Source organism: Rhamphochromis longiceps, linkage group LG2 (assembly GCF_057381845.1).
Source record: "Rhamphochromis longiceps isolate RC_006_pf linkage group LG2, R_longiceps_female_GT1.1, whole genome shotgun sequence".
Lineage (NCBI taxonomy): Eukaryota > Metazoa > Chordata > Actinopteri > Cichliformes > Cichlidae > Rhamphochromis > Rhamphochromis longiceps.
In genome coordinates this window covers 40,912,262-40,927,618 of record NC_140558.1, presented here as the reverse complement: position 1 = coordinate 40,927,618, position 15,357 = coordinate 40,912,262, and the positions used below count along the sequence as shown (strand labels likewise).

General features: G+C 40.0%; 1 protein-coding gene across 11 annotated transcripts in view; it reads left to right on the top strand.

Annotated features, from left to right (window-relative positions):
- Positions 1-15,357, top strand: part of enox2 (ecto-NOX disulfide-thiol exchanger 2) — a 183,889-nt gene that overhangs the window by 108,789 nt on the left and 59,743 nt on the right. For 10 of the 11 annotated variants that reach the window (XR_014914642.1, XM_085429059.1, XM_085429058.1 and 7 more), the window contains one exon: positions 14,359-14,490. Coding sequence is in view for 10 of the 11 variants with exons in the window: in XM_085429059.1 (XP_085285185.1) it covers positions 14,359-14,490 (132 nt within the window). In the remaining variant the exon portion in view is untranslated. Of the gene's footprint in view, positions 1-13,366; positions 13,512-14,358; positions 14,491-15,357 lie in introns of those variants that run through there. The other variant, XM_085429065.1, reaches the window with a different exon arrangement.

The window sequence follows — 15,357 nt, the reverse complement described above, 5'->3', positions numbered from 1 at the left end:
TAGCCTCAAAATCCAAGTAATTAATGCTTTCAAAACTCTGACTAAAGTTTCTACACTCCTCTTGACTTTACTTCCTTTCTGCCTTCCTTGAACTGCGGGCCATAGTTTCTTGCAGTCCGTATAATTTTTTTTGATTGATCTTCAGGAAGTAATTATGCTTCTGTCTTTATATACATAAGCGACTTTGCCAGGCAGAGTTTCCATGTGAAACTTGCTACAGCTCCCAGAGTTTGTCATTGTTTGTAGATGTCTCAAACAAATGCTTTTGCTCACAGGCACCAGGACGTCCAGTGTCACTGGAGTTCAGCTTCACAGTAAATTGTTATCTGTCAATCTTAAAGATTTGTTTCACACCTTTTTCTTTGCCTACTATTCTACCTAGCAACAGCAGAGAAAACACGAGTTTAAGGTTTATTGTTGACCATGTACACATAAAAAATTGTTTCATGAGGCACTTTTTTCTTATATTTTCTCCTAAAGGAAACATTTTTTTTTTTAAATTCTGATTGACGATTTCAGGTCAACGACCAAATGTGACTCAATAAAGTTTAGCGTTTCCATTTAACAAAATTGAACAAGAACAGTGTTGAATGCCCTTCTCTGCCTCTCTGATATCTCCTTACACACAGCTCTCTATTGACTATCGGTTTCAGTTTATTGCTATTGGTGTTTCTTTATATGGAGCCAGAATAACAAGCTGTCCATGTGGCCAATAATAGTCACACTTGGAATCACCTGAGTTACACTAATGAGTAAGTGACTGAGTGCGAGCTATAATTGCCATGGTAACCACTGACAACAAATTATTTGCCATCAAATTTAAATTCGTGTAAGTAGACTGGTGATCACATGGTTTGGTTTGAATGAAATCGATCATACAAATACTTGTAGTTGCTTAAAGCCTTCGCTGTCAACAAGTTATGAAATAATTGTGCCTGAACAATTTTTTCTCAGTGACTTTATGTAATTATAAAGATTTTACAAATACCAATGAAACGATATAAAACTGACTCTTTAAGGTAACTCGGTGGACATTCACTTTATCTTTAGGCTGAGCTGATGGAGACACACTGTCTGTCAGAGGCTTGTAATTGTTTCACAGTTTGCTTCAGGACTGTTCCAGCTGTTGATTAACCACGACCATCAAACGCATTTTCTTTCCAAGAACGGCATAACAAGCAATGGGGACCTAAAGCACTGTTACCGCAACAAAGAATGACAGTCATACAACTTTTTTTTGTTTTTTGTCTCAGGCCCTGGTCTCTAGTTCTGACAGTTTAAACTTCAAAGAAGAAAGAAAAGGGATTATATGAAGCGCTTGAACTTGTTTTTCTTTCTCAGAGTTGTCAAGCTGTCCTTCAGGCATCAATAACTACATTCAATTCATGTCTCTTGTACTAACCGAGGGTTTGGCTGCATAATGACTACTTTTTAAACAATGAGCTAAAGGCTTCAAATTGGGCACAGGCTGACTGCAAAGTATCAGTCCCGAAGCTTTGATTGGATAGCGGTCACCGCATTCACTTAATGCATCACAGTGTGTTATGTTTTAATATTCACCTATTAAAACTGTACTACCGTGAGAAGACATGTTTTATAGGTTTGGTTTTTATGTTTCATCTATAGCATAATCTCTTCCCTAACTCACATCCTCTGATCGAGGTCTACCTCTGGCTGCCTGGCATGTTAGCAAATTTTCTTTAAGCTTTTCAAATTTATTATTATATACTGTATATCTGCTCTATATAAATACTCACATAAATCTTTACTTAGGGTATCCTTTTCTCCTGCTTATCCTCTTGGGATGATGAAAGACATGAGCACTGACAGAACTGAGGAGATTAATAAGGCCCTCTGAACTTCACACTTGGTCACTCTTGAGATTTCTGCCTGTGAAACCTGAGGGTGGAAAAAAGGCTGCAGATTTCTCTTGACACTACCTTTGTTTTTAGGTTTTCCTCTGCTGTCATGCAACAGTTTAAAGAAGGGAGGGGTGGGGGAACCTTTAAGCTTGTGTTTCAGAACAATAAATAAGATCCATAGCTAATTGTGTGTCTGTGCAGTAAAGATAAATCAGGGTTAGAGGGGAAAGCTTTATTTGAAGGGCAGTAAACACCAGTATCAAGTATGTTCTTTCTTTTTAACCCTCTTCTGTGTTGAGATGATGTTTACAAGAGTGTTAAAGGGCACTGACTGGCAAATACAAAGAGGCGAAAGTGTTTGCATTCTGAAGGGAAGGTCTCAGAAGGCCATGATAGAGGCCATTGTATTGATTGTAGCTCTGTTTTAACAATTTAATTTTCAAAGTAATATCTTCCACTACTCTTCTTGTGCAGTGAGTAGCGGAAGGAGGTTCAGATTTTTAATTTAATCACCAAGAGGGTTATCATGTTGCACATCAATAGGTTTCATAGTACATCCAGGAATGCCAGGCTTACTACTGCCTCTTGTCTGCAGTAGCACTAACCTCCAATAACTGAGCACAGAGAGATGTTTTTGGGGGTTTTTTGCCTTAGACTGTGTGCTTGACATCACATGTGGGATCAATTATACTGCACAGCTGTTCAGTTTCTCATCAGATGTAACCAGCTTTGAACTACAGGCTGTAGTACAATTGGGATTTTATGCATTGTTTTCCCCTAAAACTGGAGGCTTTCCATTTTTTTTCTTCCCCCCTTGTCCAAGTTGCCATCTGATCCATCCTCAGTTGGCAGCATTTTTCACTGATCCTTGGTTTTTGCTTTCTTTTGATTTGGCATCATGGTTTAGTCATTAGAGACAATTTCATACATATTATAGGGGACTAAGCCAAGGCAGAAACCACCAAGATGACGTTTTCTTTTTTTAATTAACGTTAGCGTTTCTTGAAGTTGTAGAATTTCAAAATACAGATATGCAGTATGTGAAAGACATTTGACACATTTCCTTTGAACAATTTAAATTCTGACAATTGGTCTGCATGATTGCATTTTAACATGAATATTTTCACATGCCGATTAGTGGCACCTACTTTTTTTTGTTTCAGTTAGTTGGCCGTGGCAAACAGAGAGAGCTGGGAGTGTCAGAGACCGGGTTAGCCTCCCTTTACAAGAGTAGATTGTTGACTTAGCGATGTTCAGATGTCATTTTAATTTAAGAGTGGAGAGCCAAGGCCTACCTTTTCTGAACCAGAGGCCATCAATACAAATATTTAATGTTAAGTCATGCACTTAAAATTTAAACTTCAGAAATTTTAACTGAAAAGTTGAATTCAATTTCAGAGCTCTTCTCAGAGCACGTAAGTGTTTAATACTTACCAACTTTAGGACCTGTTAGAACCTAGATGAAGTCAGAAACAAATTCATAAATGTTGACTCCTCATTTTAAGGATATAGTAATGAGAGTGATGCTTAGCTACCTATTCTAAGCTCCTGCATTACTCTGCAGAGAAAACTCATTGCTGGGTCTGTTCTCCTTTGGTGTGTCTGTGAACCAGTGCGAGACAGTAAGAAGCTGTAGTGTTTAATGTTTTCTCTGTGGTATAAATTAAAGCTCTGTTGCATTATTCAGCTTTTGTTTAAAGTCGTGTTTTATTTCAGCTGTCTTACCTTATGGACTTACCTTTGATGTTGAGTTTAGATGAAGCTCAACTACTGTTGTTTCTCCGTGTACGTGATTGTTTTCAGGTGAACATACAGCCTCTGCAGGAGAGATCGAAGTTATACAAATTGCTCATAAGTAACATTTTGACACGATTATTAATGAATGAGAGAGTTCATTTAAAATGTACATGAATCTGGGTGTCTTATTTCATCAATGTCCATAATAATATATACATTAAATGCATTGACATTTCTGCTTGAGCAGAGTAATGTGAAGTAGAAGTAGATTAGGTCACAGGAAAGTTAAACACCATTTTTAATATCTAACGACACGTACGCTTTGTACTAAGCTTTCGTGAAAGCGCTCCAGGACTTTCCCCCCAATTACGTCTCACAAAAGGTCTCACTTATTTTCCCATTGTAATCAGCCAAGCAAACATTATAATAGTTTTTAATTGTTACCATTCATTCCTCTGTTTTCTTTACCGCTTATTCACTTAGGTCATCGAAGCCTGTCCCAGCTATCATCACGTCAGAAAAAGCTGATCTAAAATCTGATTAAAAGTATTGGTACTTTCAGTGCATGCTTACCAAATAGTAAAAAAATAAGAATAAATAAAAAGAAGAGAGAGAGCGCTGTTACAGAGTCAGGGTGGCGCATTTCTGGTCTGACCAGAGGCGCTGTTTAAGGAGTACATGATCTGTGACTGCTCTCATTGGTACCTTACAGTATGTGTCACATTCATCTCTGTCACCCTGATGATTCTTACCAGAAGTGTTTGGCTTTTAAGCCACTGGACACCCAAACACAGACTCTCAGGAAAAACAAAAGAAAAACCGACACAGACCAGGCCACAGTGTCGCTGAGTGTGGTCAACCGGAACAACATCCTGTTTCTCAGCTACTCCAAGAACTCTAAACTGCCTGGAAATCTGTGGAGTCTGGTGACATGCAGAACATGTTGCTTGGATTTAGTGGTTCTTACTTTGCATTCCGGCGTATATTGAGCAAGGGGACAAATACTCGTTTATGCCAGACATGCAGAATGTTACATTAGCCATCTGTTTAGTTATCATAAAGGTAGCAGCTAGCGGCTGTGGCTAATTAATAAAACAATAACACTAATGTTGGAGGCAGTCCTGCCCATCTGTAACATTAATCGGTAGGTAAAGATTATTTGTAAAGCGCTTTGAAGAGATATATTGTTACAAAGTGATGTACAATCAAAATAATAACAGATTAAGAATATTAGAAATAAAATGGAAAGCTAAAAAAAGTGAGCAGGAATACAAAACCCCATAAAAATACACTAAAGGAAAGAAGACTGAAAACAGTGACTCAAGAAGTATCTCAAAAAAGACCTCCTTAAATATGAAAGCAGCGAACTGCTTTTTTAAGGAGTCCACAGAGTCGGCTAACCAAAGTTAGAGTAAACTCTGTGCCACAGGCTGAAAAGCTGCCCCTCCCGGTCACAACCACCAAGTTCTGAGCCCGAGTGTGTTTAATAGGAAGCTGAAATAATTTGGAACTTGTCCCTGTGGTACTCTGTATTTCACTACAGGAATTGTAAAGTAAATCCTAAAATCTACTGGGTGCTAGTGTGAAGAATACAAAGTAGAACTAATGTGAGCTTAAGAGGTGTTGATAGTTGGGCAGCAGCAGCATTTTGTATAGCTTGGAGGCAAGTAAGCGGTGATTTGACTAAGCTTATAAATAGGCCATTATCATAATTTAACAGGATAACATAATTATTTGTGTCCAAAAAGTGTTTCTCTTAAAGTCCCAGATGTGAAAACAGATGTGTACAGTGTGTATCATATCAACTCTGATTGCTCAGCAAGGAGCTGTAGTGCCAAGTCATAAGAGCAGCACTACGTGAGACACCCTAAAACTCTGTCCTTTCTTGTTATGCACTGCCAAAGAGAATGTTGCTAATAATAATACTGCTGGAGATGCCCTACAGTTATGAGTGTATGTCTTTATTTTTTGCCCAGCATCAGATGACTTAAAAATAGTGCCACCGTTTATGCACTGATGTTATTGTTTGATTGTTTTTAATTGTTAAAAAGAATGCATAAGTGAATAAATAATACTTCTTAATTTTTTTTGTCATTCCACATGTGCTATCAAAAATGACATCAGGCATAAGGTTGTGTCCTAGATATCGAAATCTGGCACTGTGACAACAGTAATAATAATAATAATAATAAATTTTATTTATGAGCGCCTTTCAAGTCACCCAAGGACACTTTACAATAGGATAAAACACTTAGTAAAACAATGGCAGAATAAGAACAATAAAATACAAGCACAAGATAAAATGAACAAACAGTGGATTCACAGTGAATATGCAGATTTGAATAGATGAGTTTTGAGTTGGGATCTAAACTGGGGGAGAGAACCAGTGTTTCTTATTTCAGGGGGCAGAGAGTTCCACAGCCTGGGAGCAGAGCAGCTGAAAGCTCTGCTTCCCACGGTGGTGAGGCGGAAGGAAGGTACAGTAAGCTGGATAGAAGAAGAAGAACGAAGTGAACGGGCAGAACAGGTGGTGGTTAACAGGTCAGAAAGGTCAGAAGGAGCGAGGTTATGAATGGCCTTGAAGGTGAGCAGAAGAAGTTTGAAAATTATCCGGAACTGTGAAGTGAAGTGAAGTTCCTGAAGAACAGGTGATGTGCTGGTAGGAGGGGTTCTGGTGATAATGCGAGCAGCAGAGTTCTGAACCAGTTGAAGCTTATGGAGGGATTTTTGGGGGAGACCATGCAAGAGAGAATTGCAGTAGTCAATACGGGAGGTAACAAGACTATGTACAAGAATGGACGTAGACTGGGTGGAAAGAGAAGGAAGCAATCTGTTAATGTTACGTAGATGGAAGTAGGCATAATGGGTGAGGTTATTGATGTGAGATTTATAGGAAAGCGAACTGTCTAGGATGACACCAAGGCTCTTAACCTGAGGTTAAGACAGAGCTGTGACACGTGAGTTCACCGTTAGACACCGTGGCCGTTAAAGTTATAACATGATAACTTTAACTGGGCAAATGCAAACCCATCATGTCAAAGCTTCATTCCATGTAAAACTGCATATATCCTAAATTAAAAAGAGGAAATAATTATATGCCCTGCCCGCTATTTGTGGAAATATGAGAACAAAAGTAAAAAGATGTTGTAATGAACCCTCATTGTGCGTAGAGAAAATGCATGTAGGGTGAAGCATAGTTCATCTGGTTCAAGTAGTTTGTTATTTAAGCACTTAACTTTGTGTAGCACATAAATTGGTGGCACAGATCCCGGAGGATTTAATACCATTTTCACATTTTTCTTTTGCACAACTTGAAATGAGCAAATTGCCTATTACACCTCGCTCCTTGAGATTGATGTTCTTGTATTACTGCGTTTCTTCACATCTGTACCATTAGATTACCTACTCGCAAATCAGTATTTAACGACGTGACAGCTCGGCCAGCTTAAAATATTCCAGATTCATAGTCTCTGCCGCTGTCGCTCATACCCTCTCCAGGACACTGGAATAGGCGCTGTACATCATTTGCACATTAAAATGAGAACCCATTTCTTCCACTCAGTAATGAGATCTAGGACTTGGTGTTTTTTAACGGGTGCCGTCTAAATGCCAGATAGGTATCTGGAATGAAATGCACCTCACAAACATTGCGTATGCCATGCGTCAGCCTTTATACAGTTTAATGTAGTGCTTCACTGTTCATTGTTCATGTTTAAATTAATAAGCTGGCAATAGAGTTTTACATTATATATCGCGTCAGTGATTCATTGTGCATGTTCAAATTAATAGGCCAAGAAATGAAAAGGAAGACGCAGCCCTACTTCCATTCCTAATGTTAGTCTCACAGATTTCCCAGCTGTCTCGTGTTTTTGTCCCAGGTGTGACAGAAATACAGGAAAATAATCTGCTTCTCTGTAATTGGGCAAATCCACACTGTTGTCAGTGTGGACAGAACGATGTTAGCTTTCTCTGTAGATATGTTCATTAAAGTGACTTCCTGTCTTTCAGAGCTCATCATTCCTACAGATTAGCAGCAGCTGTTTTTGTTTCATCATTAAAGTCAGTCCTACAATCAGTTTACTCCTGCGTCCAGTCAGGCCTGCAGCACTTCTTCTGCTTCCAGCAATATTTCAGCTAAGGATGTTTTCAGTTGTGATGATTAAAGAGATTCTGAATAATCAATTGTGCGTTAACTTCCAAAGTAACACAGTGCATTTGATGTTTTGCCAAAGAATGACTTCTTCTGAGAGGTATATGGCAGAGGAGGAAGGGGAAAAACTTGATTGTTGTATTTATTCCCAGCCATCCATAAATCCATCCGTTTATCCACTTTCTACCCCAATCCAAGGCCGCTTCACGGGGTCAGCACCCTTCCAGCTAAAATGTATAATTTGCCCAAACTTTCTGTCTAGTGCTTTTAATTTTTCCTTCATAGAGTTGTCGTCAGTCAATACATAGGGAAAATGTTAGTTTCAGTAAGAACTGGGCAAGTGGACCATTACAGCAGCAGACCTGGGTAACTTTGATATGGAATTGTTCTGCAGCTGTTTGTAAATGTTTGCCAGCGTTATGGTTTCTGATTTATTTCAGGCTCCTCAGAAGTCTGATATTTATTGGACGGCAGATATTGTTTTGTGTTGCAGTAATTAAGGAGCTAGCAGTCAAGGGGATTGTATGGGAGAAGAGGCAGAGAGCCCAGAAGCTTTGGGAGGAAGCAACAACGAAATCATTTGCCTGCTGTTGCTTACCAGGGCTGAAGCCGACGTAGCAAAGATTCTGCAACACAATTGATTGTGCAGCAAGTTGAAGTTTGTTTTGCTTGGTGGTGTACAGATGCATCCACCGGTATCATCTTAGCATAAAACTTCATATTTCGACCAATCAAAATGTTCAGAATCACCTGTGTATGTGGGAAAGCACTGCAGGAAACTGCACTGTGAGTTTGAAGCTTTTGCACAATTTCATCCAACAATGCAAACCAGTAAATTATACATTTCAGGAACTTCCAAAGAAAGTGTGGAAGAGAGTCTTCATTGATTTCCTTACCAAGCGCCAGCTTTAGAGACATACGATACTTTACAAGCATCCGATAGAGGCCCCAGCCCCCATCGCATTATTGAAATGCCTTGATAATATTGATGTGGTCAGGTTTCTACTCTGTTTGTGATCTCTCTTTTTCTCTCTTTCATGCTTTTTATCTCCCATCCCTCTTACCCCACCCCAAGATGTCGGAGTAATCTGTTCTTGTCTGTCACCTCTCTCAACCCGATAAGGAGGGGAAGAGCCATGCTCCCGTCCAGGAACGGATGTTTCTCCTTGACAACATTGACGCAAACACAAGGGCCTCTGCTCTATTTGTATAAAAATAGCTCCAGATAAGGAAGTAGACATTGAAGTTGTTTACTATAAGTAATATGCCTATCACTGAAGTCTTCAGAAAGACCTCTTTTAGTGAGATGAATGCTGATGTCCACTGTGCATCACCGCGTCTGTTTCTGTTTCTCAGTCATTGCCACTTGTCATATTGTGGGTTTATGGCTCTTCAACCCCCCCGATGTGCGCTAGTGTGGCGTCTTTGCTTCATAGCGCAGTCTAATCATGCAATATTTTCTTAAAAGACACAACAGCAGCATTGAGCCATTTCAAATCCAGCGATGAAACTCATTTGGGGAATTGAAATTAGGCATTTAGCTGTACTTGCTGAGCAAAGCTTGTTGGAGTCATGAGAGAGCAGCAGTAATTTGTTGGTTTATTATGTCAGCAGTATTATCCAGTTACACTCAGCGTGGATGACTTGTTGGGATGAGCGAATTAAAGCATGGGTTTTATCATTTTTATTACAAACATATTAGCAACAATAGCAGCTTTTGTTGAGTCTTTGCTCTCACTAGTGTGCTCGCAGTGGCACAATAACTGTAATTCATAGCTAGAATGAAAATATTGAACTGTGATTCTTACGTTATTATGGGTCAGCGCATGATCAACACTTCGTAGTCTTACAGATATTATATAAAAGAAGCCGTTTACTAAAAGGGAAGATCTATGCAGCATCAGTACATAAGGGTGTTGCAGTTTGACTGTTTGTGCTTTGCTTTGTGGCGACAGTTTCATGTGGTTTGTAGTGAACAACGAACCCGTTTTCCTTTATCAGTTAAAAATTGGCACATTTTTATAAGGAAATGCCTTTTTATTTAAAAATTCTGCAGAGAAAGTAGTATTTCCTGCACTTTGATTAAGCAGTGGAGTCTTTATAAGCGTGAGCGCTTGATTGGACTATAATATACATTATGCATTAGTCATTAGATATGCATTGGTCTCTTAGTATTTTTTTGTGGAGCTGGAATTTCACCTCTGCTGAGAATTAGTGTTGGGGTTAGTTTTTCCAATCCAATTTTAGAGTCCGTAATTTGATTTGACAACCTCCGCTGCCACCACCTCACTAAACCCACAGTCACCTGTTGGACACAAAGATACACTCTCAGCCATCAAATTGCAATGAATTTATTTGCAGTCAGTTGCTGGGAGTATTTTGTAACACCTATTTTCAGCAGCACTGCATTATGGTTAAAATCTTAAGGCTGTTTAGCCCTCTGTACAATGAACAATGCCTGAGGTTGCCTCTTATTCACATTTGCCGGGTGATGAAATTTCTTCCTACGTCACCGTACAGCACCATGAATCTTGTAGTTTGTAGTCGGCTATTTGACAGACAGCGTCTGTATTTAAGGCGGTTTGGCTTTTGTATTGCTGTAAAATAATATTTCTCCTTATTTTTCTTCAAATAAAGCTAATGTCTGGGAAAAAGTCATGGACACAAGTGCAAGATGCTGAAAGAAAAAGTTGGATAAGCAGTCACAAAAAAATATCTGTCTCGACATCACCAGCAGTGCTAAATGATTGCAACGTCAAACTAACCTAACAGATCTGAGACTCTCTCTCAGCACTCGTCTCTCATTAATGATTTTATGTATCAGAAACACCGAGGTGATTGAAAGTGAAACAGCACAGGGAGTTTCTGACCCCTTTCCCCCCCCATGAGGCCAGACTGTCTTCAGGCCTTGTCTGTCATCTTTACGTCTTCACTTTGTTGTCCTCTTTTTGGGTCCTAAGTGAGACGCAGTGCAGTATAACACTCTGGGCATTTTTGCCTTTGCTACCACTAATTACCAGACCCCTACTAGTTTTATCATAATTAACAGATCAAAGACGCAGAAAGAAGGGCAGTCATGCATTATTAAACACACACACTCTGTACGTATATGTGCCTGTGTATGTTAGTCACGTAAGTCATTGAAAAAATCGTGATCTTTATGAACCGATTTATCCGTTTTGAGAAGGTTTTCATAATTTATCAAAGATAAAGTCGTACAAATTGTCCTCAAAAGGAGATTTTCTACTATTGCGTAAGTCTGATCTTCGTGGTTTTAGGCTCTAAGTATTTTTCACATATGAAGTAGTTTTTTTATTATTTATCTCACATACTCAGAGACAGTTGCAGATAAACACACAGACCTCAGGAGACTTCGGGAGCGGTTTAGGTTAAAGATGTATCAGTTGTTCTGCACATTGCGTCTTCTGCATTAAAGGCATCTAGGGCAGTCATTTTTTCTTTCCTTGTAAATGTATGTTACTGTACTCATGATTCTTGATGGAAAGTGGCAGATTTCTCTTCCAATGTTTTGCCTGAAACTAACAAGTCAGAACATAGTGTGGAACAAATATTTGGGGTATTGGTTTTTCATTTGGTTGGAGGACATGCAGTGAACTTTAAATGTGCTTATCTGTCAGCTCAACCACTTTGTGTTCAGCAATGGAATAATATAATACATGATTGTGGGTTTTTGCTGTTCCTGCTTTGTGGTAATGACTATCATCAGTCCTCTGTGCTTTATTTAGTGCAATGTTGAAGTTCGGTTCCATTTTCTACTTTACTCTTCCGTCAGCATCACATCTATTAAGTGACCTGTTCTTTCTGTTTTTGTCTCTGCTCCGTATCTTTTATGCTCCCTCTTGAGTTCACTCTCTAGGGGCTGTAATAAACCTGTAGTTAGCTGTTAAAACCGTGTGCATTTTAGACTAAATGGCCCCCAGCGTCCCTGTGCCTGCTGTTGGGGCTTACGGCCAATGGGCCTTTAAATGACTTAATTTCCTATCTGCCTCCTGGGGGACCTTTTAGCGAAGCTAAAAGCTGGTCACAGCCCGCAGAGAGTGTCAGGAAAGACTTGGAACGGGTGGACCCCGGCTGAATCAAAATCGCTATTGCTCTAATTGCCACTGGCAAAATCCGTAATACAGACATGTGTCATAGTGATGTGGAGGTGCACACATGTTGGTCTTTTCACAGCATGTCCATTAGTATTTGTTACTGTTAGCATGCAGTCATCATTTTGAGTTTTGCTGCTTAACAAATCAGTAAGAATACAAAGCGGTTGTTAATCATTTTTATGCAGTAAAAGTAAAAGAAAATAGCTTTTTTGAAATTTGACCTTCCCAATTTTCATCTAAGTTGTTCAAGCTGTTGCTGTGAATTTTGGACCTTTTTGGATAATAATTTAGTGATTAATAATCAAATCAGATAAGATGTCACTACTTTGGAAGACATGGGGACATGCTGTGAATAGGCCTTGCTGTCTTTGAAGCTAGACACTCGTAACCGGACTCGGTATATTAGGCATTTGTGTCATCCTAGATATTAAATGTTCAGCTTTATGTGGTGCACACATGTTACTTAAGCTAAGAGCTGAAACTGTATATAAGTTGCTATAAGTTTTCCCAAGTCATTTGACCTTGATGAATACTCTTAGATTCTGTGAGTTATTTAGGCACTTTTTATTCCATGCAGACAATTGGCTGCAAAGCAAAGTGCTCTAATCCGTGTTTTCAGTTAAAAATATTTACCAACATTGATTCTGTTATTGGCTCCCTTATCCCAGGCTCCCTTTCCTCTTTTCTGCCAAGGTGAACTTGTGCACTGTGTTTATCTGTTTCTTGGTGTGTGCTCACACATGTGTCTCCCTGTGTTGATCCTTCAGCAGTTGTTTGCCGTTTCTCCCCGAAGATCACTTACATCGATGCGATGGTGTAGGATGATTGCTTCAGGGGGAGCCAAGGCCTGTCCTTAGGGTCATAACAAAATTAAAATTCCTTTAAATATTGACATACAGGGGATGCAAGTCAGAAAAATATAATTGATTTATGAAGGACAGAGTGTATGTCTCCGAGACAGTGGATAGCAGGGTGGTTCGATGCAGGATGGGCAGCAAAAGACTGGAACAGGCTACTGCAGCTGAATTTACTTGACCTGCCACTTGATACTTTAACTTCTTTGACCTAACTAGTCAAATGCATGATAGTTTGAATGTGAGCACCACAATCAAGAAGTACACTGACCTTTAGTGAGGATTTAAAAGTACTTTAGCACTGCAGGTTTCTGTACTGTAAACTGCAGCACAGCTGTTCACCAGAGCTCACAGCCACTCTTCTCTTCCTTTATTCTAACGCCTCAAAAGTGTCCCCAGTTAATAGGGTTGTGTTAGTTAACAAGCCTGTGAAGTCCTCGTCAGCAGCATTATCACAGCGACACACACAATGTGGGTTTTATCGGGCCTCTCTATGGCAGCGACAGCAGACGGGTCTGAAATTAGCAGCTCTGAGAGGAAAGCAAAGAGGCACACGGCATTATTCCACATTCCCAGCTGTGTCTGAACACCAGGAATACCAATATAGCAGTTGTTGTTCGTCAGACGCACACATTCGTGCACGCGGAGCAGACAGTTAGCACCACAGTCAGCTCTGTCACAGACCTTCTGAGGCGTGAAGTATGTGCAGGCTACAGCTCTTCTCATTATTAGGACTGTTGGATTTGGCATCAGGAAAGAAGAGCATTCATGCTGCAGCCACAGCAACTTACAGGTCTGTCAGAAAGAAAAAGGTCAACCGGAGGAAAGAATTCAGAAGCATTTAGGGCTCTTGGATGGACTGCAGATGGAGAGAATAGGTCCCTGGTTTGTGTTCATGTTGGCTTTTTTTATTATGGTGACCAGAATATGCTTTATTATGCAACACTTGGAAGCAAAACCACAGATCTGGAGTTGTCTGTTTGAGATGAAATGTGCATATTTGTCCTTCTAAGTTGGAGAGTTTTCAGCTTGTCAAGGTTTAGTAGCAGACTGCCTGGCAAACGTGTGATAGAATCAGGATTTATGCTCCTCGCCTTGATAATCTTGGTTTAGCCTTTATTATTTTCTTACTCTGGTTGCAAAAGAAAGCTCAGATCTTTCATTGGAGAACTTATTGGTGTACATTTTTGTGTTGATATGTGCGAGTGTCCTCCTTCTCCCCCCCCCTCCTCCTCGTGCCTTTCTAAGGCATCTGGCGCCATTTCAGCACACTCACAGAGGCAGAATGTGTCAAAAGGCCAGGCTGTTGAACCTCTGTGCACCAACTGAACAAACGACAACACGAGGAAAAATAGATTCTCTGTGACAGCGCTGCTGAAATCACTGTGGTCAGACTGACTGCAGGGTCACGGTAGCCTCGCCTCTCCTCGCCTCAGACAGAACACAGACTTAAAGCAACAATTTGGCAACTAGACATGCCACGACAGCGCTGCACACTTAAAAACAGTCGTTTACCTCGGTCTTCACCACAACATGGCTCTTCTTCTGCCGTTACCTTTTTGTCATGGTGATTTGAAAGTCACTTGACTGATGCTGACGCTTTTCCTTATCCCTTTTTGTGTGTGTTTGTCCTTTTGCAGAAGGCATCTGCAACATGACAATGGACTCCAACTCGATTACAATGCCGATGTCAGACCCCAACGCCTGGGCGACAGCTATGAATAACCTGGGGATGCCTCCCATGGGAATAACTGGACAGCCACTCATGCCAGGTACCAGATTTCTCCATATAAGAACCAATCTTGTGTTGAAAATGTGACTCTGTAGCATGAAATATGAATATGGGAGGAGTTGTCCTCATATAACACAGTTGAATTGCATCAGTTTGATTTTACACATGTTGGAAACATCATTTTGCTGTCTGCAGTTCCCAGATATTGGTTACCCAACACCAAGTATGTTTTGTTTTTGTTGAATTGAATTATTGCATTTATTGCAGTTGCATTTTTGGCATAATTACCTGATTTCTTCTCATCTAAAATGGTGATTTATGTTGAAGTGCTCGCTTCAGAAATGTAGCTCTAGTTGTTAATCCATTCCCTTGATAATTATTTTATTCATCATGGCTACAGTGTTTTCCTTCTGGTTGTTTTCCTTTTAAAGACAGGAAAAATAATGAGATTATTAAACCAAATTGGAGAAGAAAAGGCAGCGTGTAGGCGGCTGTAGCTCGGAGATGGAACGGGTCAACCTGTAATCAGGTGTTCACTGGTCAGATTTCCAGCTTCTTCTTGTGGAAGTGTCATCAGTGTTTAAGTGTGTGGGATCGTCAAACTGATGTATTCATGTATGTGCCAATGGGCAACAGCGTTTTACGTGGAAGGAAAGTGCTATACGAAAGCAAATCTAAGTTTTTACCTGGAGTTCGCCTCCAAAGCTTCTCAAGCACAGCATTTTAATGTCATTGTAAGAACGAAAAAGATGACATTTCATGTGTGAAGTGGGGCCTTTGTGGATTTGTAGCTCTTTTTCTTTGACTGCATTGTCAAGTGTGGATTGACTGCTGCTGTGGAGCAAAGTGGATTGTCATCAGTGTGGCTACGCTGGTCATTTTAGAGTAAGCATATTTCTTTCTTTTT